The sequence below is a fragment of the Alligator sinensis genome, unplaced genomic scaffold (genome assembly GCF_000455745.1).
Source record: "Alligator sinensis unplaced genomic scaffold, ASM45574v1 scaffold215_3, whole genome shotgun sequence".
Classification (NCBI taxonomy): Eukaryota; Metazoa; Chordata; order Crocodylia; family Alligatoridae; genus Alligator; species Alligator sinensis.
Genome location: NW_005842175.1, coordinates 1,010,293 through 1,037,061, shown reverse-complemented (window position 1 = coordinate 1,037,061; position 26,769 = coordinate 1,010,293). Strand labels below are relative to the sequence as shown.

General features: G+C 45.0%; 2 protein-coding genes across 3 annotated transcripts in view; both read right to left on the bottom strand.

The window, feature by feature from the left end:
* CACNG2 (calcium voltage-gated channel auxiliary subunit gamma 2) overlaps positions 1-26,769 on the bottom strand; it is a 97,537-nt gene that overhangs the window by 67,730 nt on the left and 3,038 nt on the right. For both annotated transcript variants that reach the window (XM_006025977.2, XM_025206889.1), the window contains exon 2: positions 7,801-7,894. In XM_006025977.2, the coding sequence (XP_006026039.2) occupies positions 7,801-7,835 (35 nt within the window). In that variant the 5' untranslated portion in view covers positions 7,836-7,894. The remainder of the gene's footprint in view (positions 1-7,800; positions 7,895-26,769) is intronic.
* IFT27 (intraflagellar transport 27) overlaps positions 15,712-26,769 on the bottom strand; it is a 14,140-nt gene continuing 3,082 nt past the window's right edge. Inside the window, exons 3-10 of the mRNA XM_025206890.1 lie at positions 26,145-26,150; positions 24,857-24,861; positions 19,522-19,582; positions 18,402-18,461; positions 17,669-17,728; positions 16,912-17,029; positions 16,216-16,325; positions 15,712-16,004 (exon numbers count right to left, since the gene is read on the bottom strand). Coding sequence (XP_025062675.1) covers positions 15,906-16,004; positions 16,216-16,325; positions 16,912-17,029; positions 17,669-17,728; positions 18,402-18,461; positions 19,522-19,582; positions 24,857-24,861; positions 26,145-26,150 — 519 coding nt within the window. The 3' untranslated portion in view covers positions 15,712-15,905. The remainder of the gene's footprint in view (positions 16,005-16,215; positions 16,326-16,911; positions 17,030-17,668; positions 17,729-18,401; positions 18,462-19,521; positions 19,583-24,856; positions 24,862-26,144; positions 26,151-26,769) is intronic.

Sequence of the window (26,769 nt, the reverse complement as noted above, 5' to 3'; positions counted from 1 at the left end):
GAAAGAGAGAGACAGTACTATGTGAGTGAAGGAAAGGGGAAGGAGCAGAGAGACACACAGCAGGTGAAAGAAGCTGAAACAACTCCATAGGAGAGTGTTAAAAACAGAAAGGACAACTGAACTTGATTGGGAAAGGGAGGGAGAGTGTGCAGAGGTGTCTGAGAATTAGGCGATGCAGTGGGGTTTCCTGCTATGAGGAACAAATCTGAGGGGGGTGTTCTGTGCATGCTGTGATCCAAGAATCTGGGAAGGCACCAGAGGGTAGAAGTAAAACAGTCAAGCTAAGCAGAGATTCAGTGATGGAGGAGCAGAGGTGAGGCTGAAACAGTTGTTCTCCAAGGCAGAGTGGATGTGGTAATAGGCACAGACACAGGGGATACAGGAGGAGGAGATGATGATGGATGATGCCAAGATTATGGACAGAGGAGTCAAGTGGGAGATCTGAATTCAGGAAGGGGATGAGCCCTTAATAATGCTTCTCATACCCAAGAGATGCACTTGAAGCTGAGTTATTTATGGGGAGGAGGTTAGAACAAAGCTGTACATTTATGTGGGTGAGACTGACAGAGAGGTTGAATAGGGTAGTCACTAACCATATCACACACTATCTGCAATTCATAAATAAAAATGCTTTAGGAATATCTTAGGGTCTCAAAGTGTTTTACAAAATCAGCCTCATGTTATTGTGTGGCATTGGTATTGTTTTTTATAACCATTTTATCAATGAACAGACAGACCAAAGAGAAGTTAAATGTGTTTTTGGCAAGATTACAGAGCTAGTGAAAGAGGAAGGGTGAGTGAGCAAGTGAAAGAGAACCCAGGAGCTCTAACTCCCAGTCTCCACATCTAAGCAGCTGAGTATCAGCACAAAAAGTGATTAAAGTAATTAAGATAAAAATTCAGATAACATGGCAAATTCACCGCTCATGTAACTCCATGGGCCAACATGACTGAGAAGGAGGAAGAAATTATGAGAGAGCAGAGGTCTAAAAATTAACACTTTCAAGACTCCATGTAGGAGTGATAGTGGGGCAGAGGAAAATAAATGTGTTAAGCAGGAGTGAAATCATGACACAAGAGAAGCAAACACTGAGCAAAGGATGGTAGAGCAGATCACATACTTTCTAGGTTTTCCTATGGCCTAAATCACCATAGCACATAAATATCTATTACACATTAAAGAACTTATCCTTATGACATCCTTGTGAGGTATAATCATCCCCATTTGCAGATGGCTACATGAGGCACCAAGAGGCTCAGGACCTGATTCAAAGGCCATTGAAGTCAACAGGAATCTCTGCATTGATTGCAATGGGGTGAGGTCCTAAATGGTTTGCTGAAAGCCATGAACGAAGTGTGTGCTAGAGCTGGAATAGAAAAGAAAACTCCTAAAACATGCTTACATGGTTTTGCTACAAAACCATCCTTTCTGTGCCATGCTTAGATGATGTCCACTAGCGGCTTTGTGATTCTGCAATTTTAGTTTTTTTCTGCCAGATCATAGAAAAACATGGGCAAAGTCAGACTGTGGACACACAAAAAACAGATGTAAGGATGCAGTAAGGGCTGTGCTGTCTACCTTCCTTTACGTAACCACCTCTTGCTCATCTTTACTTCCTGTGTCCTCCCCAAGTCACTGTCTATTCACTGCTGAATTCCTTTTCCTGACTTGGTTCTTCAGTTAGCACTGAGCAAGTCTTGAAAAGTCCATTTTCTTATAGAGAAGGATGGGATTTATCCAAGTTGGGTTTATCCTGGTACCCTCCCCCTTCCCAAGACATGCAGAGACAGACACAGCCCCTTCCACACATACACATGCCTGTCTGTATTTTTGATGGGGTGAGATAAAAAAGTTAATCTAAATGGTGCCTCAGCCCTGGGATTTTCTAAAAGTAGAGCACACTTTTCCCCACATGAACCATTTTGTGCTGTATCGATGCAAATCCCCTTTTCAGTCATATGCTGCTAAATGTCATCTATTGGGTCCCGTGGGTTGATTTCTTCCAACAGGGAAATACTACTCTTCTTTTGGATGAAGTCTGGCAATGGTTGGGGCTTCCATGGCAAATACTGCACAGTGCTAGGTTTCTGAATGCAAACTGTTTATCTGTCTCCCTCTTTCTATGCTGTGGTTGGGGTTTGTATGTTCAGCAAGTGCCTAATCAATAGGAATGGAAAAGAAATCAATGCCTGTAACCCATTAGCTCTACCAGAGGGCAGGCTGTTAACGAGTCACTCTGGCCAGAATTACAGTATTTGGTAAAATAACCCTTGTGAGGTACACATAGAGATTTATTGTGTGGGACTTGCACAAACAACAATACAAAAATCAGCGAACACCCCCTCGAGTGCATTTACCTCAATACACTTACACAAATGTACAGAGCAGATCCCCTCATCTCTCAGCCATATCTACTCCTCCACAAGCTCCTATCTTAAATCAGTCAGCTTGGTATGCCTCCCTGTACCATCCTTATACTCCATACTGCATACTCCATAAGCATTTGCACCTAATCCCCACACACTTACACAGAGGCCAGTATTCCACTGAATCGCTCCCCCTCACACCCTCCCTCTCACCAGCTCACATGAATACAATCTCTCCTAGACCTTCCATCTTACTCTAAACATTCACCCTTCCCTACATATATAGAATTAAGCATAAACACCCAACCACAAGTATACAGACATACATAACCCTGGAAGCAGATTCCAGAATGAAGTGCAGGGAGGCTTGGGGAGGCTGCAGACATGGATGAGCTAATGTCTGAATTACAGAGCTAGAGACAGCAAGGAAAGAAAAGACATTTGTCCATTGTTTGTAGGTTTGTGAATAGAGTGTGAGCAATGTTGTGATGAGCATCTGTTCTGAGGGGAAGGCACAGTGTATGAGTGTATGAAGCTAGAGCAAAATGGAATAAGGACACTGAAGACCTAATCTTGCTCTTATTAAAGCTTATCCTAAAACTCCAACTGACTATACGGAGAAGAGGATTTAGGCCCTAGTACTGTTCTAACACCAGGAGGAAGGGTATCCCCTTCGGATTAGTTTCAGGGCCCAGGAAACATATCTGTGGAATGCTAATTGGGATATACATAGCTGGAGCAGACCAGCTGTAAGGAAAGAAGGTCCCTGCTCTCATGCAAATGGACCACAGCCCCAGGAAAAGGCAAGTAATTCAAAGAACAAACAAGGCCAAAAAAACCCCAAAAAACCCACAACAAGGGAAAACAGGATATGGCTTGTGAATGGAAAGTTATTTTAGACTCCTCCTGGGAGCACCAGTAGGACAGGAAACAAAAAGAGGAAGAGCAGCCTTTGGTGGGGGATTATTAGTGTTGACATTGACCAATATTTACTGGGAGCAGACTTTCTTTCTGTGCGAAAGGCACAGATGGGAGTGCAGAAAAAAACTCCTGTGTAGCTTCGCCCTTTCCACTTTCATTTGCCAAAGTCACACTCTGTCATTAACACAAGCTCCCTCCATCTGGCCAGCAGCAGCCACAGCAGCTTCACCCTCTGACCCCTGTATGGAAGAGACTAACTTTCTCTGTGCCACTGGGAGTCAGGCAGGTACCTTAACTGCAGATCACCCCCATTCTCCCCTCTTTCCATTGGGGCATTTAAAACCCTTCTTTTGCAAGAGACCAGACAGCTTAGGATACCAGAAGCATAATCCTTTCATTTCTCTACTGTCCAGCTGCACAAGTCAGAGAGGTGGAGGGAAACGAAATCAAAGACATGTTATAAGCAAAATGAGATCACAGTGCAAGATCCTAAGGGAAAGTTGACCCTCTGGAATGCATTAGCAAGTATGCGTCTGACTTTGCAGAGAAACATATTGAGAGAAATATGCAACTCAAAGACTCTTTAGGATCTTTGGGAGTACAGTAGCTCAGAAGGATCAAACACAAATACTCCATACATTCCCGGTGAAACCATGGGCCACTGCAGGACTGGCGAGTTTTGCCTTTGACTTCAGTGAGGGCAGGATCTCACTGCAAGGCAAGCAAACTGTAGTATAAAACAGGAACTTAGAGGTACTGTTTTAAAGAGAGCCAGCTAGCATAGCAGTGGGTACATAGATGTTGTAGAAAATCCTGGACACAGTTTTTTTATTGCAAGTTTTACGAACCTTGAAGTGAATTCATATAGGACACAACCTTTTGGCCCTGCAGGCCAGATGAGTCGCATAGGGCTGCTCTGCTGGCCAGATTGGGCCCCACATTCCCAGGATGGGGCCCCATACTACCTGCCCCATTCTGCATACTTGATCTAGCACACATTATTTGGTCCACAGGGCTCCCCATGATTTTGGAAATTTGGCAGCAGGGGAGTGGCCACCATTCCCCCACTGCCAAATTTTTGGGCTTGCGGGGAGCCTTCTAGGCCAGGTGACACAACAGGTGATACTATTGAGCCCCCCTGATATGGAGGATATCTGTACATGTGTCAGACTAAGCATGTCAGAAACTACAGTAGTGCTCAGAAACTATGGTGATGGGCATGGTACAAGAATCTACATTGGCTAGAAATCATCATTTGGTTATGACTACCTTAAAAGACAGGCCAAGGTTTTTAAGCAAATGGGATGCTTACATGTAAGCTCTTAATTCCATATTTAGGTACTCATTTAAGTGTCCTGATTTTAAATTGTGCTGAGCAGCCCGCAGCTCCTACTAACTTCACTGACAAGTACAGGTGCTCAGCACTTCTGAACGTCTGGCTACATACTGAGGTGCCTAATGAAGAATCTGAATTGAAGTTCCTATCTTTTAAAGTCTTTATAGAAATGAAGCAGGGAGTCCAGAGGCTGTGCTTTGGGTATGTAATCAACTGTTATTAGCATCAATCATCTGCCATAAACTCAAATGATGTGCATTAATGAGGCCTTATGTATTTCCTGGGAGCCGTCTGGCCCCTTTTCACATGCACACAGTGGCAAAGCTGTGGCCACTTCAGACTTCACAGCTGTCACTGTGCTGTGCATCGTGACAACTCAGGATCTTAGAGCGTCACCTGGGACAGCACTCAGCTCCTCTCCTGACCGAGAAGCACAGCCCTCACTCACTTGAGCTACAGGAGAATCTCCCTTGGCCGTTCTGGTCTGACACATGGGTGTAAGGTTCTGAGTTCATCCAGTAGAGGGCAGGTTGAACCTAACTCCTACCTAGTATGTTGGTGTCAAACATGGGGGCAGCGGCTTTTCATCTCTGAGCTTCACTAACTGGCTTAATTTGCTTGTTGTTCGCTTGAAGACATTTCCTTGGAGACAACAAACAGACACAGCAAAGTGCATCAGAGATGTGTTTGCCAGCACTGGCCCTGACTTCCGTATTTAGGGCATAGGATGTAGAGCCACACAGGAGAAGCTGGATTAGAACTGCCTGCCCAGGAGTGCAGAGAGCACCCACAGACTCCCCAAGCTGGGCAGATGCCTGGGAGATGGTGCAGTCAACTGCTGAGCTGCAGTCTCAACACGCGCTCGCTCCTGGTTGTGTTCCTGGAAGATAAATGCTGTGCTTCCCTGGTCATATGTGCTTGTGGGTCTGATGCCTACGTCATTCAGGTAAAACTATTCAGCTGCCATTTTTCCTGTATCCAGCCCAAAGCAACAAGCCACTCCTCTTATTCACAGACCATTGGGACTCTTCTCTGCAACTGACCTATATTAGTTTTAAGCTCCATTTGTTCTGGCCTGCACTCCCCTCTCTTCCCCCACGGAGCACATACGCTACCCCTCCCCCTCAAACAAACACCTTTATACATCCAAGGACATTGTAAAAATAAAATGATCACAACCTGGCCCTCAGGGAACTTCACTTTTACAGTTTGTCCTGCTCTGATGCTGATAGAATTCACAACCCAGTTTGAGAGAGACAGACAGAGAGTGAGAGAAAGGAGGCAGACAGTCAGAGAGAGAATGAGATAGAGGAGCTAAGGAGAGATAAAAAAGAGCTAAATAGAAGAAACAGAACCAGTAATCTGAAACAAGGAGAGAAAGATCTATAACCTGGGAGAGTGGAACAGTGAAGGAAGGAAAGGAGAAGAAGCTACAGGGAATTTGAGAGATCCAGAGAAAGATCTAAAAATGTAAGAACTGAGAGAGAGAAAAGGAAGAGAAAGACAAGAGAGTGAGAAAAGATAGAAGAGGAAAAAGGAAAGAAATGAGGGAGAATAACAGAAGAGAGGAAATGTTAGGTAGACAAAGGGGAAGATGATGACTAAGAGAACAGGCAAAGAAAGAGCCAACAGTTCTTGGTAGCCAACAGCTTCAATATGGCGGAGAAAAAAGGTGGGGTACCTTCAGAATTCAACCTAGGAGGACAGGGATTAAGACAAAAATCCAGCAGAGCAATTAACAACAGCTCTGTCATTTCAAACTTTTTCAAACAGTCCATCAGGTTCACTGGAAACAATTATTCGACAGGTTGCAGTGTAATGCTCACCTCCTGAACCCCAATAGTGGGGAAAAGTGAAAGGGATGTTGGTATGCTTGGGTCTGGGCACCCTAATGGCCTGCCTAGCACACAATTAGTCCTTTTTGTTCTTATATATAACCCATCCTGTAAACAGTCACAGGTGCCCACAACAGCTGGTCAGAGATGCCATCTCCCTCACATACAGACAGGTGCCTTCCTCTCCATATTTGTCTCTTTCTCCCTTTCGCACAGCTCATCTGTCTGCCCTTGTTCACTTTCTCCTCCGTACAGACCCTCCTCCCTCTCTCTCCGTCTCCTTATAGCTGCTCTTCCTTACTCTTATTTACATAGACCATCTTCTTGCACACACATACACACAATCTCTCTATATCCATTCCGCAAAGGCATTTCTAATGGACCCATTGTCCCAGGGTCTAGGTGACACCTCTTCTCCATATACCCATTTCTCTCTCCCATCTACAACAGCCAGATCTGCCTCTCCCTCCTTCACCCAATCTCTTTCTCCACCTTTCCCACTCCATTCCTTTGTCTGTTACATGCAGTCCATCTGTCTGTCTCTCCATCACAGTCCCTTTCTCTCACCCACACACTGACCATCTGTCTGTCCCTCCTTCACATTTCTCTATCCCTCTTGCACAGACCAGTCCATCTCTCTGTCTCTCTCCCTCCTTCACACAGTTCATCTCTGTCTCCTACACACCCAGTCCCATGCTCTCTCTCTCTCTTCCATACTGAGAGGAGGCAGCGGCGGCAAAGAATTTGCTGCTGACCGCTGCATTGCTAGGAGGCAAACACATGGCCGGCCTTGTGCAGGCCAGTTTCCGCCTGAGTGCCCCAAGTCACATATCCCCAGCATCATCTCCAGCACTGGGAAAACAGATGGTAGAATAAATGAGTGAAGTCTGATAGGGGGACAAAGGGGTGCCTGCCTGGGATGCCCTCACTTACACAGAGACACACAGCTGCAGCACTGCCCTGACACCCCAATATCAACCTTGACCCCAGAAAGTCAAGCAATGCCTGAGCTCTGCACAGGACACCACATGGAGTAGAGCATGGCAGGAATCTGTGTCACAGCCATATTTATGACTTCAGACCCCAGAAATGTGCGCATAAGATTGGGTAAAAGCTCTCTCAAGGAGATACGTGGATGGATGGCTCAGAAGGTATTTTCAAGGGGGGCATAACAGAGGTAGCATATCAATGGTATGTGAAGGACATTCAAAGGCAGAAAGGTTAATGGGTGACACAGGCAAAACTAAGGCAGTGGTAAGGGCACTGGTTGTAAACACACAGTGTTGAGAGGTTGGAAGGATTCCCTCAGTGGAAGGTAGGTATGGTAGATGGGGCACATACAGTTTCCTGAAGTCCAGGAGGTTCTTCTCAGGCATGTGCTCTGCCCCATTTCTCCTGTAAGACCAGGTCACTTCTGCTTAGCAGTTTCTCCTCTCTGTGAAGAGTAAAAGCCACAACACTAGTCAACTTTGGAAACAGGCCATCAAGCCACAGCAGGAACAATGACTCAATGCTTGCCCCAGAGACTCTGATGTCTCAGTAAGCAGAGAGACCACAGTAGATGGAAAGAGCTCTTAATTTAGGACACTGATTCTGTTAGGGTGCAATGCAATCCTTTCGAGGGTGTTGCAGGGTACTGTGCAATACTAACCCAGTTAGGTGTACAGACACCTACGCATTATTTACAAGATAAACCCAGAGGTTTCAAATAGGAATCCATGGTGTCAAAAACATTCTGACCTGCTGTGGTCTTTCTGAGCTCTTTGCAACAGAACAATTGCTCTAGTATTTTTCCATAGTTAAGAAATAAATGAAGGCTAAAAGCTGGGAATTTTGAGGAGTGCCTGGAGTTTAACAAGGGTAAAACCCACTGGTTTAAGGGCTCATTGGTGAATCCCAGCAGTACCCTCTCTCTTCCAGCTGCACACTTCACTCAGCCCCATTGTTCATTACTGGGGTGAGATGCCCTGCAATAAGCTACAGAGGTAGTGCTGTAATCTGACTGGAAGCTACGCAGCAAATAAAAGACAGCTGGGAAGAAGGCAGTAGAATAGAGGAGGTGAAATAATAGGCTAAGCAGAAACTCTATGGTCAGTCAGAGGTCATGTGATTGGAAGGGGTGAAGCCCTACTCTACTTTAAGCCTAGCTCCAGAGCTAAAGGAGGTAGTCTGGCCCTGAGCTTCAGGGAGGGAAGAACTCCTGAGAGCCTAGGCTGTGAAAGCAGGGGACCCAGTCACTCCAGGTATCTGGGGAAGTTGGAGAAAGCTAGTGGGCAGAGGACTGGAAGTTGCTGGGTAGAGACTCAAGAAACCAGAGGTTTCAGTATGGCTGATGGGGTGGTTTTGGGGGCCATGGGTAGGCACTTTATGTCATGATGGACTGAAGCCCAGATAGAGCCCTACAAAGGTTCGGGACCAATTGGGCTGCATGGGCTGAAGCTGAGACAGGACCAGGGGCCCAGTGCTTGGGTAGAAAAGGGTCTGAGACCCAGTGGGCTGCATGGACTAGGCCAAGCGTTTTATAGGCAGAAGATAACAGCCTGCCAAGTCAGGGACTCAGAGAGCTGAGACCAGTAGAGAGCCAGAGGGCTCAGTGCAGAGAATAGAGTAAGACCTGTGAAGCATGGATGTGGCTACAGGTGCAGCTAGAGGCCACAATTAAAAGCCCTGTAAGGGGATTAGGACCTGGAGGGTCCAGTGCAAGGGAGGAAGGGCCAATAGCCCAGTATAGTGTTCCAGAAGGGTGGGAGCCCCACAGGGAGAGAGGCTGTATCCAGAAAGCTCATGTTGCTCTCTGAGGGCAGTCTCTCCAATTACACCATCAAGGTGTGGTAGGCAGGATAGCAGGGGGCTGCCCTGAGAGGCCAGAGGGGAGCAAGCAGGACAAGTGGGAGCACCACAGCAGGCCTCAGAAGCCAGGTCCTGTGACAGGGATCATGTCTCTAATACAAGTATCTTATCAATTTTCCCCAACCCCAACATTTTCACACAAATCCCAGCCTAAATATCTTCAGCCTGACACTTGCCCTGAAACCCACTGTTTTGACACCCCAAGCTCATCTCCTCCAGATTCTATGTTCTCACATCCCCATCAGCTGACTTAGGCCTGGCTCTGTCCAGATAGACCTTCCTAAGCACTAATAATCCTAGCTTCCAAATCCAAGGCTGAACCCACCCAGCACCACAAAAATAAGTCCTAGCAACAGCTCACAGTATTTCTACATGGTTTGAAATACCAAAAGAAGACTCAGTGATGACTAACAGGTTTCACAATAGGGATAAGAAACAGAAGTAAATACAGAAAAGGCCTTTTGCAGCAGAACTGAGTAAATTATTTACTACAAATAATGTCTGCAGTGAATTTGTCCATTTTTTCCCATTTGCACAATATCTGCACACAGATTGCAATTTTCATAAATTTGCATGCCAATAGTTTTGTGGAGTTCTGTCATATGGATTGATTGTGAACAGATTTTGCTCTGCATGTTCAATACCCCAGATGCATATTTTAATGTTTGGTTGTGATTGGTCACACCCATCATATGGTTATGTTTCTGTTTCATGGAAAGTTGAGTGTGACCCTCATATCTGGGTTGCTGGGGCAAATGAACATGCGAGTTTGTGCTTCATTTTTCATGAAAGTTTACACAACTGGATCACTCAACTCTTCACGGAGAGAAGATATACTTACTGCTGATTTGGACAGAGATCACTCATATTTAATTCACAGCGATTTGTGGAAAATAATTTAGGCATCTACTCAGCTCTATGCAGGGGCCTTGTAGGCTGTGTAACAAGGTTTCAGTTCAATCCAATTCCCCAGCACACCTATATTGATTTCTATCCTTACACTCCAACAATGTCTACAGTCTATACATCCGCACACCTAACAATTCATGCCCCAGGCCTCAGCATCCTATGCTGGTCCCATTCTCTATGTTCTACTCTCTCACCTGGAATTCCAACATTGGAGTTTGCAATTCCAATGTGCCCCACAATGACTAGCCTTATCATCTCAGACCCACACTATAGTCCAGCGCATAAAATCTGTTCTCCACTGAACACACAGCCTCAGCATCCTCACGCTGACCTCATCTTGGACAGACCTTGCTCCAATTCTGGCACTGATACAAGCTCAAAAACATCATTACCACCTTCACCTCTTTCCTCACAGCTCTCACACTGGCCCTTGCCCCTCAGACACCCCAGTTATTAATGTGCCCACACAGAACCTGATTCTATTATCAACTGCGCTGGGGGTATCATGCCTCTCTATTCTGTCCCCTGTAGCATTCCCTCTTGGCCAGGAGAGAGACTGATCTTTCCCCACTGTCTCTTCTGTTCTGTTCTCTGTAGTAGACTCCAGGAGCTGGAACTACTATTTGATTTTCACCATGTAACCTCCACCAACCTATTGTCCTTCCTGCCCTTAGTGAGACAGAGACCTATTCTCCCCTTCATAATCCTCTTCCCCATCTGTTCCTGTGATTCCCCTGTTTTTGGTCACAGAATTTGATCGATCCTCTGCATATCTCCTCTGCTGACTGCCCCTTGCTGGCACTGAAAAATTGCATATTTTTTCCAGTACATATACAGAGAGATTACAAGCTCCACATTTCTCAAGTCAATGCATGTGTGGCTAGAGGGGATCTCATCAAATCGACCCTGCGCCTGACCCCTGTGTGACACTCAGGGTCTGTCACATTTCCCCTATAAGCATTGCTGGATTTGGATCTGATCTCAGAGACTATGGATAGAGCGATTCTAGGCTTCTCTGAGAAAGTGCTCCTGGGGAGGAGATATGTGAGGCAGTGACAGAAGAATGAGAGAAACTCTAAGGGGAAAAATAACTCCAAGTCCAAATGAAAACAATCAGTGTCTGTGAAAGTTACATTGCAGCATCCTTGGGGGAGCCAGGACTAAGCTGCCAGGGCTCAGCCAGGGGCCATCCTGGAAGGGAAATGCATCTTGGACTGAGTGATATCCTTAACCTTGCAGAGCAGCTTGGCTGGGAGTCAGGACCCACTGACCCCACAAGGGCAGCTCCTGGTGGGGATTCAGAAATTATAACCATAACTGAGCTGCATCCATCCCCCATTCCTGCCTTTACCCAAAATGTTGTTGTTCTGGGTCAGCAGGGCCATGGGCACATGGCAAAGAGGACAGGACTCTCAAGGCAAAATGGCAATAGGAGGAGGACACGGAATACAGAAAGAGGAGGAAGATGAGTCTCTCCAGAAACAGAGGGAGGATGTGCCCCCTGTCAAAGAGCTCCTAGTCAGCCCTTCACCTCAGTTTTGAAGGTTCCTTCCTTTGTACACAATACCACATCTTCAGGCTTGGTGAGCCTAGAGGCCACTCTGCTAACTGGAAAATTACTTGATAAGAATAGGCATAGTTGGCAGCTCTCCATTAAGAGAAAGGGATGAGGAAATAGATACCAGTCAGGATAGGAGAGGTCAAACTGAGAGGTGGGGAGGAGTCTCCTGGCAATAAGTGGCAGGAATGAAAAATGTCTCACAGCTATCAGCCACGGTCTCTCATCACTTTGGAGGTCTGCACACAGGATAGGAAAGCGGGACAGCAACTGGAAGCAGTTCCCACTTAAGTGTGATGCCTGCCAAAAGCACAACTCTCAGCCCTGAGCAGAGAACAGCATAGACCCTTGTGGATATGCACAAGCACCAACAGAAAACATTAGATGCATATAAAATAGAAATGCTGTGTTTTCCTTGCTCTCAGCATCTCTCAGGCTCCTTCCTCTTGAAAGTTCTTAATTGGGATGAATTGTAGGTTTTTTGCAGTTGCTCTGTTCAGCTCTCTGCTTAATTGCCACGTTAGGGCTTAACCCTTTTTCATGCTTTCTACAATACCTCTTCCCCAAGTCATCTTGTTTTGAGTATCATATGCCTTCTGTTACAGAGTCGATCCTGTCCTTGCCAAAGGATTCAGTAGACATAAAAGACCAAATCCATCCCTTGAAGCCAGTGAAGTTATACCGGGATGAATGTGGGCCAGGCAGCATTCATTTGAGATCAGTTATCCACAAGATGTCCTTTCTGAACCGTTAAGACTCTAAAATAACTAATCTCTTGCAGAAACTGTTCTGACATCCCCATTTCATGGTGTTTAACTCTTTATCTTATGGAAGAGAAGTGACCATTCTTTTGTCAAGCTTAAAGATTAGCTTCTGGAGAGATCACTTTCTGAACTTGCACTAGCTTCCGTAAGAGAAGCTGATCTTTCTGAAATTTTACATGTTGTATCTCATCCCAGTCAATTTTTTGGGGGGGGACAGCCAGTAAAAATCATTACATTAGCCTTAATGTTACAGTGTTTTGAAATGTTACAGGAGGTTCACTTTTGAATTTTTTTCCCAACTCTTTTTTGATGAAGGTATTCACAACATTTTGGTTTTAAAAAAATCCAAATTTGTTTTCTTTCACTGCTTTTGCTAAGGCAATGGCAGTCAGTATTTTGGTGCAGTTAATGGGGGATGTACAAGATGTAATAAAAACAGCTTGCCATACCCAAATAAGGGGGCAAAGGAAAGGAGCTAACCCCAGCATCTCTCTGAAGCAGGATTATAATAAAGGAGCCAGTGGAAAGCCAGTAGCAGTTCAGAGGAAAAAAAATGCTGTCTTTAACTGACATACGAGTAAGTAGGGAAGGGTAACTGATTAACTATGTGCCATTAACTTGGTAAGTTAAGGACTGTGTTTTGCCTTGCAGAATTTCCAGCTGTCCGAGCTTGGCTTGAGGCTGTTCTGGGTTTAGACACATTTATCCTGGAAAATGTACAGTTGGATGAAGCAGGGAAGAAGTGCGTATCTTCCTCAGCATGCATCCTTTCTGCTGCCCTCTTACTGCTTTCTCCACTGGCCATGAGCCAGGGAGATGCAACAGCAATAAGCTGCAAAGAACAAAACCCATGGGAATGAGGTGCTAGCAGTTGAGGGGACACAAGAAAAGGGAATCTAATACTGGCCCTAGGCCCTTCCCATTCACTCACCTACCTACCCAAGCTCCCCCACAGACAAAACCTGGGTCCCACAGCCTGCCCCAACAAACCCAACACCCACATAGCTCTGTGACTCCCCATCCACACCTGTCTATCAACCTCACAAGTAGGTCCATGAGTAGATTAGGAAAATAGGTTACCTTTAAAAACATGTAAACTCACACATTTTAACAAAGTTGAGCAGACAGTGTGTAATGCCTTTAAAATATTGTGGCACAGGAAGAGCTTAGATTTGATCTGCAGTAGGTAATGTTTTTCAAGATATTAAATTATATCTACATTTGTGATTAAAAATGTGTGTATGAATAAGATAAGCAGTAGGTTTTAATACAACCTGTTTTCTTATTCTAGTCTGTTGGAAGAAGAAAAGGGGCAGTGGGTGAATCCCTACTGCTAGCTAATTAGATTACACATTTCATCACTCAGCCAATATATCTTTCCCTGCCTGGGCTGCATTTTTCTTCACTAACCCCTCGACAACAGCTACCCTATAAATCACTGATCACCACTGCAAGCATTCCTCTAATGAGACACTCCAGCTTTTGCCTTCACTTAATGAACAACATTCACCCATCTCCATCTTCTTGGTGCTTATTAAAAGCTATGGCACGTCTTTCTGGTGCAGATAGAAACCCCTAGTTAAAGATCACATGGCTTTCCCTTTATTTTCCCATGCCCAAAGTATTAATCTTCCATATATCAACATCACAGGTGGTAAAGACAGCTGTCATAATATTTCAAATATGAAAAGATGCATCCTGCAACATAAGCACATCACTAGTAGAACTATAGGATAAGCCAGCTAATCAAAACAAGAGTTTAGCTTTAAAGCTCTTTAACCAAAACAAAACAGCATAAAAAATAAGTATGCTTTATTCACAGTACTGGAGGTGGCTTGGACCTATCACCACATATTCTACTTAGATGCATTACATTCAACACACTTTTCCCAGCAATGGGCACGTATAACAACCTAAGAGCACAGGTTCCCAAAAGGGTTGCCTGAGAGAAATGACTCAGTGCTTAAGAAACTCCAGAAAACTCCCCTTTGTTGAGGAAGGTTGCTGTGACCTTGTGAATAGGGGAGAGCATCTGCAATTGGAACAGAAGTGCTGCATCCTACCTTGAACTATACAGATGTTTTGCCCAACTTCACAGCATCTCCTTGCACTGGAGATGTGAGTGGATTTTCACATGTGCTAAAATCGGCATTGTGCTAAATAGAAGGCGAATGCTACTTGAAGACGCTGCCCTTCCCCACACCAAACAATTCCCTCTGCTGACACAGAATAACTTAAAGCCAGGTGGCCTCTTTCTCCTCCCATGTCGTGTCCTATAAATGAAAGCAGAACCGTGCAGTTAGCTAAGGAATGAAGAATGAATGATGAAAAATGAAAAAGTGAGGTTCTGACTTTACCAGGGGACTAGAAAACTGGACATGGTGAAGAAGGGACTAACTGTAGTCAGCAATGTAAAATAACAACCACAAAAAATTTCCCAACAAACCCAAGTCAGGGAGAAGAAGAAATGATTTTTGTGAAAATGTAAGGACAAAATAAAGAGGATTTTATTTGGAATGTGGGGAGAGATGGTAAGGGCATAATTCTCAAATGCATACCATGAGAGAGAGAGAGTCTCTTACTACACCAGTTGCAGCTTTTGAGGAAAGTGTGCGACCTGGGACCAGCAGAGGGCACTGTGTTACAAGAAGTACAGAGGTACAGCAGAAAAGCTCTTGGCAGCCAGACAGTTTTAACAGGCAGAGGAAAAAAGCCAAATTGGTGTAAAAACTAGACTCTGAGAAGTCAAAACCAGACATTAGTTAGAAACAACTTGGTGCAAGGTGAGGAATCCGACAGCATCATTTCTCAGAACTATATCCAATTCAAAATTGGTCTCTGCATAGGACAGACTTCTTGCCATCAGTTTTGGGCACTTCTCAGAAGACTCTGGGCCTCAAGTCTATTCCAGCCACGTGTTTTCCAAGTGGATGGCCTACATCAATCCTTCCTCCAATACATGTATCAGTAGTGAACTATTTAATGTGCAAATCCCCCAGTAGCTTCCTGACTCCTTCCTGAAACCACCAGACCCTTGGTTTTAGCAGCAGAAAAGCCATTCAGATAAGAAACAGGGAAATAACAAAGCAGGAAGCCAAACATTTCTAGGCTGTATTCCATCCCTGCCACACACACAACCCAAACCCAGAGAAGGGGACATAACAGAGGAAGAAACCTGAGAAAAGAATCCCTGGAAAAGCTGCCGTTCCACATGTTTATTTTTGGTTTAACTTGAATCATCAGATCATCACAAGAAAAAAAAAAATTTTCTCCTGTTTTTCAGTCTGTGGGATTCTGTGCAACCAGGGTTTCTTCTGTTCGAAGAGGCCCCATAGGGGCTAAGCAAGTTGTTATATGCAAAGACCTCACACTAGTGAGTGAAAGCTTTCCACCTTCTCTTGGTATAGTCGATGGAATGAGTTTGCCAGGATGTGGAAAGGGGCTTCAAAGTTTTCCATCTCCTTCTGTAAAGAGATAAGAGAGGTTATGAAAGACAGATGGAGAAAGGACTCAACTGTTTCTACTCTAATTGCTTCACAAAAAACAGATTTATACCAGACGTGAGATAAACTGTAAATGATGGTACCAGAACCCTTTATTATCTCCCCTCACTAAAAGAAGATAACACCACAAAAACACCCACTTCCACAGACATAGAAAGGAGAACATGCTCACCACTGACGTCTCACAGTATTCCAAGCCATGGTTCTGAGCCCACTCCTGTGCCTGTTTCTGTTCCACAACTCGACGACCAATAAGGTCTGTTTTATTCCCTACCAACACACCTACAGAACAAAATGAGAGGGAGGAAAGGTTGAGCTGATAGCAACAAATGCTATGAAAGATGGTGGATATGCTAGAAAGTAGAGAGGAAAAATAACTGGATTGATATGTTATGTAGAAAATGCTAACTAGAAGGACAGTTAGAGCGTCACCCAGAACAGTGAAGATCAACCTCTATGGCAGGCTTGCCACAAATTAGCTATGCACCTTCCTTGAGTGCCACTCCAATCCCTATCCTCTGCCCAACCTGCTGCTCTGCTTTCTGGTTCCTGACCTAGGCTCCCTGTCTGATCTGTTGCTCTGATTTCTGCTCCCTGCCCTGGCTGCTGTTGTGCTGCCTGTTACCTCCAAAACCTGCCATATCACACACACAGGCTGTCTGTGCTATTTGTGGCACCTGTGCCACACATTGGCCACCTCTGACCTAGAATATTAACTTCAACTCCTCCAGTCTCCAGGTAAAGCAGGCAATGGAAGGTAGCCAGGCCTGGCTTGGATTGAAAATAATGCTGTATATGCCCTATCTCAGTAGGAAATGGCAGCATGACAAAAATATTAGAAGAGGTGCAAAAAATCTCTGTCTCCTACCTGGAAGGTTCATTCCAAGTGCCTGTGCCCTCAGCTTTTCCAACCATTTGGCACAGTTGTTGAAAGACTGTTCACTGGTCACATCATACACAACACAAAGAACATTGGGATGCTCCCACTGCAGAGCAACGGAGAAACATTGTCAACTCTACTGAAACCTGATGCGGTCAACAGTTAACAAATCCCTAGGAATGGGGAAGGGAAAGAAGAAGAAGCACCTTTATGAAGAACATAGAACCCAAGACAGAACTAAAAGGACGCTAATATAAAGGGACCCTACACTCAATTAAATGATCCCAACCCCCAAAATGAGAAACTACAATTGGAGAGATTGAGAGATTCTTGAAGGAGGGAGAAACAGGGGCATATTTTCTGGAATCCGAGGAAAATCGAGTAGAGTGCTGCATCCCATCAGGAGGAGTCTCTGTGGAACAGGAAGATCAGGCTGAAGGGAAAATCTCCTGTACTAGGAGGAGCCAAATGGATGTTCCCCTAAAAGTAAAAAAGTCTCAAAGCACTTGCATCACAACCTCAGTTCAGTATTCCCACGGGAAGCTTCCTCCATCATGCCACCTTCCTTTTCTTGGAAAAGAGTCCCTCTAGAGCTGTTTCAAGTTTCAGATAGAAAAAGAGATGGGGATTTCAGGCAGCCTTTATACAAAGGCCAAAGCTTGCTACATCCAGACTGGGGATCTCAGCTCCTCTTCAGAAGAATAGCATTTCTCTACAATCAAGAAGACTGAGATATGATCCTTACCAGTTTCTCCAGCACCTCGGAAAATAATTCCTTGCCTGCTGAATCAAAAATGAAGAGTTCCTGAAAAGAGGAGAAGAAAGAATTTTTTTCCCCTCATGGAAACTGTCATGCGAGGAGGAATTTAAAGGGTAAATCCTGAAACCTGTTTTTCTTGCTTCTAGCTCAACAGCAGTTATGGTAAGGCAGCACCATGCCCCTAGGAGCTAAGCACACAGCACTCACAGTGCACCTTGCTCAGAGAGCAAGTCAAAAGGAGCAGGATTTCCTGCATAATCAATGGTGAGAGATGCCCTCCAAGGCATCAGGCCTGGACTTTGCTCCAACTTAAAGGACATCTGTCGGATAAAAAACTAACCAAAATATACATAGAGCTAATGGCAGTGCAGAGCACTAAAGCCTCGGGGACTGGATAGAGCCCAGCCACGATAGTTGTAGGAAAGGGGAACTAGCCCTGGATATTCTAAATGAGCGTGCAGAGCCCTAACTAGGCTGGCAAAAGCTGCAGTTTAAGAAGGCATATGGTATTCGAGTACGCAAACATTTGTGTTTTAAAAATAAAATGCACTGGAGAATCAGATATGGTGCAGGATTGACATCAGGTTTCCTAAGGCAACTTAACATCCCTGTGAACATCTGGAGAGCTCATGCAATGGTATGAGCTCAGACATTCAAATAATAGATGGGCTTGGAGCTCTTCACATCTCCAAGCCCTTTGTGTCACAGCAGGACTCACCACGATATTGTTTGTCTCCGGAATAGCTACATTCTTCACCAATATCTCCACGCCCGTTGTCTGTCAAGAAGAACCAGGAAAACATGGTTCAGAAAATCTTCCAGTGGCCCATTCATTTGCACATGACATACCGGGCTGCACTAGATAACCCAAATATCAAGACACTGAGACTGTGGACAGCCACCTTACTATTTCCCAAAGTCCTGGTAACATGCTCTTGCAGGCAAGGGAGCACTAAGCAAGCCCTTGGAGACTTGCTCATGTGGGAAAATGGACAGAAAAGAACTAGGCTCCATAGATCAGCTTGCTAACCAGGATACTGGCTGACATCTGCAAATCTAGAGCTGGGTCTAGATTCATTAACACCTCTCCAATTGCTCCAAACTACGTCCCCCAAGCCTCTCCACCAATTATGATACTTCCCTGGTGCCATGCTGCAGCAAGCATATGGCAATTTGGGATCCTCTTTTTATGCCTCTTCCATCATTGATCACATTCTCTCCTTCCTATTGTTTTACTATCTTTATTCTCCTTTATTCTCAATGTATGATGCATACCAGGATTTTTCTCTTGCTTTCCTATTGTATTATAAATGCAAGAGCCACAAACTGCATCCCTTTCCTCCTGGAATCATTTCTACAGATTCTAATTACCTTGGGGCAGTGGAGCATATCTTCATATTTGTAGAGCCAAGAGCCCAATACTTACTGGAATAAACAGTTTTTCTAGCAACAAACCATTTTCATACAGAGTTCCCTGCAGAGGGAGAATGTCTAAGACCACAGAAGCCTGTGAAGATTTTGATACAGCAGGAAACTGATCAAAACCCTCTGCAGTAAAATTTGAAGTCAACTCCCTATGAAATGGGAAATCTTCTTCTCAGTTTATTTGTAGCCTGCTGTATGAGAGAGAGAGATCTCTGTAAGCCACCTCCTTGAATGCATCAACCTAAAGATCTGCCAACAGTGAAAAATCAGCCTAATGCAACTGTTCATTCCCTCCTGTAGTTTCATATTCTTTTCTCATTAATTTTTAGAGAGGTAACTGAATGACAGCTTGTGCCTGCAGTCCCCTCTCAGTTCCTATCCCCATCCCTGGTGTGTCATTCTACAAAGCTCACCAGCGTGTAATTCTTCTGGAAGTGAGATCCATCGTTGCAGAACATCTGGGCCAAGGCACTCGGGACCTGGGCAGATCATCTAGTCTGACCCCCTGCCATGGCAGGAAAGAGTACTGGGGGGCAAACGACCCCCGCAAGATGGTCATCTAACCTCCTCTTAAAAACCCCCAGGGTGGGAGCCTGCACCACCTCACTTGGAAGCTGGTTCCAGACCCTAGCTGCCCTGACCGTGAAGTAGCGCCTCCGGATGCCCAACTTAACCCTCCCCTCCGCCAGCTTGTGACCGTTATTCCTGGTCACTCCTGGCGGCGCTCGGGGGAACAGGGACTCCCCCAGTGCCTGTTGATCCCCCCTGACTAGTTTATAGCAGGCCACGAGATCCCCCCTCAGCCTTCTCTTCTGGAGGCTGAACAGGTTCAGGTCCCATAACCTTTCCTCATAGGACCTGCCCTGCTGTCCCTTGATCATGCGAGTGGCCCTCCTCTGGACCCTCTCGATGCTGTCCACATCCCTCTAAAGTGCGGCTCCCAGAACTGGACGCAGTACTCCAGCTGCAGCCTGACCAGTGCCGCATAGAGGGGGAGGATCACCTCCTTGGTCCTGCTTGAAATGCATCTGTGGATGCACAACAAGGTACAGTTGGCCTTCCTAGCCGCCTCCCCACACTGCTGAGCCATGTTCATCTTGGAGTCAATAATGACTCCAAGATCCTTTTCCACCTCCGTGCTGACAAGAGGGGAGTTCCCCAGCCTGTAGGTATGGTGCCGGTTGTTCCTCCCCAGGTGTATCACCTTGCACTTGTCTGTGTTGAACCCCATCCTGTTCTCCTCCGCCCATCCTTGTAACCTGTCAAGGTCCGACTGTAGTCTGTTGCTCCCTTCTTTTGTGCCCACATCCCCCCACATCTTGGTGTCATCAGCAAATTTGAACAGGGTGCTTTGCACCCCCTCTTTGTTTAGTCTTGGCCTGATAATCCTATTTCCCTGCTCCTACCAAATTCCAAAAAGAGCTATCTGTTACCTTCACCTGAAATTATAACTACCGATCAACATAAGTAAGAAAGCTGGGGAAAAAAAAATCAACAGGGGAACTGGTTAAGAGAGGGAATAAGGGTCATCATTGTATGTGAGGGGCTTTAAGTCTCTGTAATATCAATGAGCAAGAGGATATTGGCCATTGGCCTGGTTTTTAGGTCAGGCCAGTCAGAACAGAATCACCTAAAAGTCAGGACAAAATGGCCATTTGTTCCAAAATTCACAAGTCTGCCCTTCGTCCTTTTACCCTACAGCAGTTCAAAATTCCCAAGCATACATCAATGTGAAGACAAACTATTAAATAAGATGAAGAGTAGACCCTATTACAGTATAAGGCCAGCCTCTCTCTCTACTTTACAGTCTCCCAAAATCCATCCCCTGCTTTAATGAGCAGGAGTTTTCAGGAAGTTTACGTCACTCATACCACAACAGAATTGTGAAGGTCAGCACCATTCTCCTATCAACTCTCCCCATTAACAGGTACTGACCCTGCTATGAGATCCTAAGCAGTTTCTTGGGTCAATCCTTCAGATGGCCCCTTAGCTCCACTCCAGCTATAAGAGAAACAAGCATCCCAATCTGGAGAGAAAAGATCCAGTACATCCCTGTATGGAAGAAAAGCCAGCTGAAAGACAGCAGGAAAAATATCTTGTGCTTCCCCTATTCTGGGACTGGCAGATACTGATTTGTTTCACAGAGCAGGATAAGGAAGCCCCAAAGACAGGACCACTGCCGCAATAACCTCTATGAGCTACTATAGTGGCATAAGATTGCAGGGCGTAAAAATCATAGAATCAGAAAAATGGGGCTGGAAGGGACCTCAGGAGGTCATCTAGTCTTAACCACTGCTCAAGGCAGGATCATCCCTGATTAACTTCTTCTTAAAAAACTTTGGGAACAAGCCTCACACACAAGCAGCAGGCATAATCCTGAAGCATCAAAAGCCCCATTAACTTGCTACAGGTAAAGTGGGCAGATAAGGGTAATGCCCAGGCCATTTCCTAAAACATATGCTAGATCAAGGCCCCCTGCCATGTTGGCAAAAAGTTAACTAGGTGTTCCCAGCATCTAGCTGCTCCAAGCCACTCACACCTAGCCACTCCAAAAGAACTAGGGGTTAGAAAATAATTCCTCTAAAGGGCTTAAACAAACAGTTCTTAAGGAGGGACTCCAGTGACTAACCATGCCCAAGATTAATGTTTTGCTCTGGAGATGAATGTTTTGCACTGGAGTTAAATTGTTAATACCACCAAAGCCACAAAGGGGATATGTTTTGACCTCATTACAGTTTTTCTGGACAGTGTTTTGAAGCACTTTAGGAAAGCCACCTTCTCACTCAAATATCTAGAGCAGGAAAATTATTCTGGGTAGTGACAATTGCTCATAGATTCCTAAAACAAATGTAGTCTTTTCTAAAGCCCCCTTTCAATGTAGCTACATTTTCTCTAGGGCTGAACTGAGCCCATAAAAATGTAGCCAGCAAAGACTAGTGGTTTATTCACTTCCTTCTTTGTGCAGTTCAGGATTATTTTCTACAGTATGTTCTCTAGTGGTCCAACTTCCTGGGGGAGGTTATTCTGTGCCTTAATAGACCACTGCTTCTGTCAGAGGTGTGATTGATAGCCTGTGCCCAGAACAAGCTGTTCCAGCAGGGGTTAATGCTGCGAGAATGTATATGGGGAGGCAATTTAAAAGCCAAAATTTGGCAGCTAAAAAAAGATGATGAGAGGGTTAACACTCTGGCTCTTGGCTGCACTTGCCTTCTCTATCCCTCATCCCCCCAGCAGCAGCTTCCCTTGGAAGTGAGGCTCTCACCAGCACCAATGCCATGGGGGTGTCCGTGTCCCTGTGTGGTGTCCACCTGCCTTCATTCTAGCATGTCTCTTAGGCAGCATCCAGAACTTGTATCCCGCTTGCCCACCCACAGCTGCTGGCTTCTGTGTTCCATGAAGTGATGTTTTTGCAGTCACTATCCAAAACTTCAATAACTTCTTTGTTTCCAGCTCCCAGTGAAAACTCTTATGGTACTGTTAGAGTGATGTAGCCACAACGGTCCAGGAATTATGTGAGAGGCAAGGATTTCCTAGGGCGATATATTTTATTGGACCAACTGCATACCTGGGAAAGAATTAGAGAAGCTTTCAAATGCAAGACATTCCTCACCAGGTTTGAGGAGTGATTTGTCGTCTTCTGTCACTCCCATTGCCCTAATTAGTTTATCCCTCATACCCTAGTCCATCACTGTACCTTTTTTTCTTATGATAAGGTAAGGTTTTCCCTTAGTTTGGTCCTGTTTTCCCACCCTTATGCCCTCTACTATTCCTATCATCAATAATTCATTTGCACTGCCAGTACTTTTCTTACTCCTCTAAAACCACTGTCCACTGTTTTTTTTTAAATATTCTTTTCACAGCATCTCTAGCCACTACCCCATCTAAAACATTCCTTTTTCCTTGCCAATCAGCTCAAAATATAATATTTGTGGCTGTATATCCGTATATTTCCCTAGAAATAACATGGGAATAATTTTCTACCATGTAGTTAATAATCTCCTTGCTGCTAATGAAGGGCCCTTTCCCCTTCACTTTCTCTGACCTCAGTGCAGCTTTCAATGCTGAGAACCCTCCATAATCACTTTCTTTGGTACATAGGAGTATCTAGTTCTACCCTACAGTGTTTTTGCTCCAACCAACTTAATTGCATTCTCTCTTCTCTAGTTCATTGTGGCTATTTTTATGGGTTAAGAATTGTCCCCTGTAGAGGTCTATGAGATAAGCAAAGGAGGGAGAATCTCTCTTTGTTTTACCTTAACTTGCTCACTTCTTTTCTGTCTCTAGAATGATGATTTATCTGTACTATCATAGAAACTAGGAGCCTTAGTCAGGGACCAAAATACCCTGAGGCTCTCTGCTATCCAAACAGAACAAAAATTTAGTCTCTGCCCCAAAGGGCTGACAAGACAAGAGACATCATCAGGGGATGGATACAATAATGAGGGGGAACACAAGGGAACAGCAAGATAATAGTGGCTAGCATGGAAGGCCAGTCACAGCACAGTGGCAGCCTAACTGATATGAAGGGTTTTGTAGACATCACAGAAAAGAAATTTTTTTTAAAGAGGTTTTAATTAACAAGCTAGCTTTGAGGATGCCAAGGAAAGTGATTTTTCCACTCTATTCAGTAGCATTGAAGTCTCACCTGGAGTAGTGTGTCCCACTTCAGGCACTGCACTTCAAGGAAGATGTGGACATATTAGACAAGAGTCCAGTGCAGAGTGACAAAAATGATTAGAGGTCCAGGAAAAAAAGAGACATATGATGGAAGATAAAAGAATGGGCTTACTTAGTCTGTAGAAGTGAAGACTGAGGGGTGGGAGGTGCTTAATAACAGTCTTCCAATGCTTGAAGGGTGATTATAAGAGAGGATGGTGACAGACTATTCTCTATGCGTACAGGGGACAGGAAAAGGAATAACTGTTCTAAGTTACAGCAAGGGAAATTTAGGTTGGAGACTGGGAAGAACTTTTTCACTATGAGGTGCTCAAGCACTGGAACAGGCTACCCAGAGATCTTGGCTATGGACTCTCCATCCCTGGATGTTTTTAAGAGCAGATTAAAAAAGTAATGGTCTGAAACAGTTTAGACAGGGATGAACCTGGTGGTGGGGGGGTGTACTAGATAACCTAGTGGACAGGCTGCGAAGGACTTTGAAAGTGGAGACAAGTAGTTTATGATTGGTGTAACAGAGAAAGGGGAGCCAGTGGAAGGGTATCTGGAAAGGAATGAACTCACCAAAGGAAGGGGCAAGGTCTTTGTAACAGCATTCTGGATGGAGGAGAATGAAGTAAGCTTGCATTGGTCAAGCCCAGAGAGTAGGATGCTGCAATAACTGAATTGGGAGGTGACAAGAGTCTGGGCTTTGTGGATGGATGGGAAAGCCCATGCCTTAGAGTGGTTATGCACAAAGGGTCTGCAAAAACTTAGATGCAGCCTGCATGTTACAACCTAGAGAGAGGTGCAAGACAAAGATAATGAGATGTAGTTAGCCATGTTAGTCTGAAGTCAGGTAGAAGGCAGAGTATGATTTGTACCTTGAACTTCAGCTCACAAGAGCTTGTGCTATACTGGGCAACCGTCAATCCTCTGGATCATGGTGTACACGTAAGAGGTCTAGTCAGGTGCCTGATGAATCTGCTTGTGGCTGACAAGTCCAGATCAAGAGTGACAGCTTGTTACAAGTTTCGCAGATCCACGTGTTGTCTGAGCTGGTGTCCAGCACACTGCTTCCTCTTTCTCATTTTGTTTCCCTCTTCTGGTTCAAAGCCACTTAATGTTGAGCTGTGCCTGGTGCCAGATGTTCCCTCCAGATTGAATTGGATTCTGCACACTTCTCCCAGCTTTCTACATTGATGTTGAATAACTTCATATAATTTTTGCACAAGTTGTGGTTCCACCAAGGACAACTCTGCTTTCTAGGGCTGCCTCAAATCTCGTTGTATAAAATATTCTTGAGGATACAATCTCCTTCCATTCTCCTGATGCGGCCAAGCCATCACAACCTCCTCTTGATAGTGGTTTCTGAGTACATCAGTCCTGTGCACTCCAGCACCTGTTTGGCATTTTGTCTTCACACTTTGTTTTCAGGATCTTGAGCAAGCATCTCATGTGGAAGCTGTTCAGTCTCCTAATGTGCCTAGCATATAAAGTCCATATTTCTGAACCATAAAGCAGGGATGACAGCACGCAAGCCTCACAGATTTGCATCTTCACCTTAGTTGACAGTTTGTTGTTATTCCATGCACGTTTCTGTAATAACCCGACTTTTGTAGCAGCTTTTCTGATTCTGTTAGTTAGTTTCGTCTGAAGGTCAAGATTCTTGCTGATATAGAACCCAAGTAGCAAAAGCTGTCAATGTTGCCAAGAAATTTACCCTCAAGTGTGATGTCAGACACTGGTTCTTCCACCCCCTTGTACATGATCACAATTTTCATTCTGTAGGGATGATTCACTGTGGGCTTGTGCTATAGATATATCTACTTTGGTTAGGCTACAAGGTGCAAATCTACCTGGCCTTCTAATGCTTCAGGTCTAAGCAAAAGGCATAATAATGATATTCACTTCAAGGACTGAGAAAGTATTCAGTTGTGAGGCCTTTGGCAAGAGGAAAAAAAAAGGAGCTCTTCTAGTTATGTTGAGCTTGTAGTAATGGCTAGTTATGGCCACTGAGATGCCTGGGAGAGGCCAAGGCTCCTGCTTTGACCAACAGCTGGAGCATAGGCAAGGACCTGTGAGGTGTCCATAGGGGGTTGATGGATGTCATAAAAGAGTAGGGCTGGAAGGGACCTCATGATGTTGTCTACCCAGCCCCCTGTGCAAGGCAGGATCATCCTAATGAAACTATATCAGCTAAGTACCTGCCCAACCTGTTCCTGAAAAATTCGTGAACTCATTATCACTCAGACCCACCAATCCTGAGAAAATTCCCTCCAATTCCATCTTTCCAGAGCAGGTCATAAGGGAGTCACTTCAAGAGCAGGAATTGTTGAGAAAGACCCTGGGAGGCCTCCATCCCACTCGGTGGAGTTTGGACCACTGCCTCCAGCTGTTCTCCCCAAACTGTGGCTTGCCTGTAAGATGCCCCCCTCCCCCTCGCCACAGCTTAGGGTCACTGGGCATTGTTAATGATTCCCTTCTAATAGTCTATAGGAGTGATAGGATCATAGGAAAGTAGGGCTGGAAGAGACCTTATGAGGTCATCTAGTACAGTGGTTTTCAATCTTTTTTGTACCAGGACCCATTTGTAAACATCAAAGGACAGCCCTGACCCAGTGTCCCTCACTTCTGACCTGCTGCCCCCCACCCCCAGGTCCCAGCCCCAGGGGGACAAGCAGCTGGAACTCTGCTAGCCTGCAAGGGAAAAGTCATGGTTTCCCACATTTTTCTCCATTAAAGGAGAATCCATTTTTAAAGTTTGTTCACAGCCCTTTCATATATTCTTGAAACCCACTTTTGGGTCGTGACCCTTGGGTTGAGAAATGCTGGTCTAGTCTAACCATCTGCAAAATCAAAGGACTGTCCCTACCTAAACAATCCTAGCCAAGTGCTTGCCCAGGCTGTCCTTGAAAATTCATAAATCCTTCACCACTCAGACTGATGGGTCTGAGAAAGAACCTTTGAATTCCATCTTTCTACAGCAGGTCATGAAGGAGTCACTT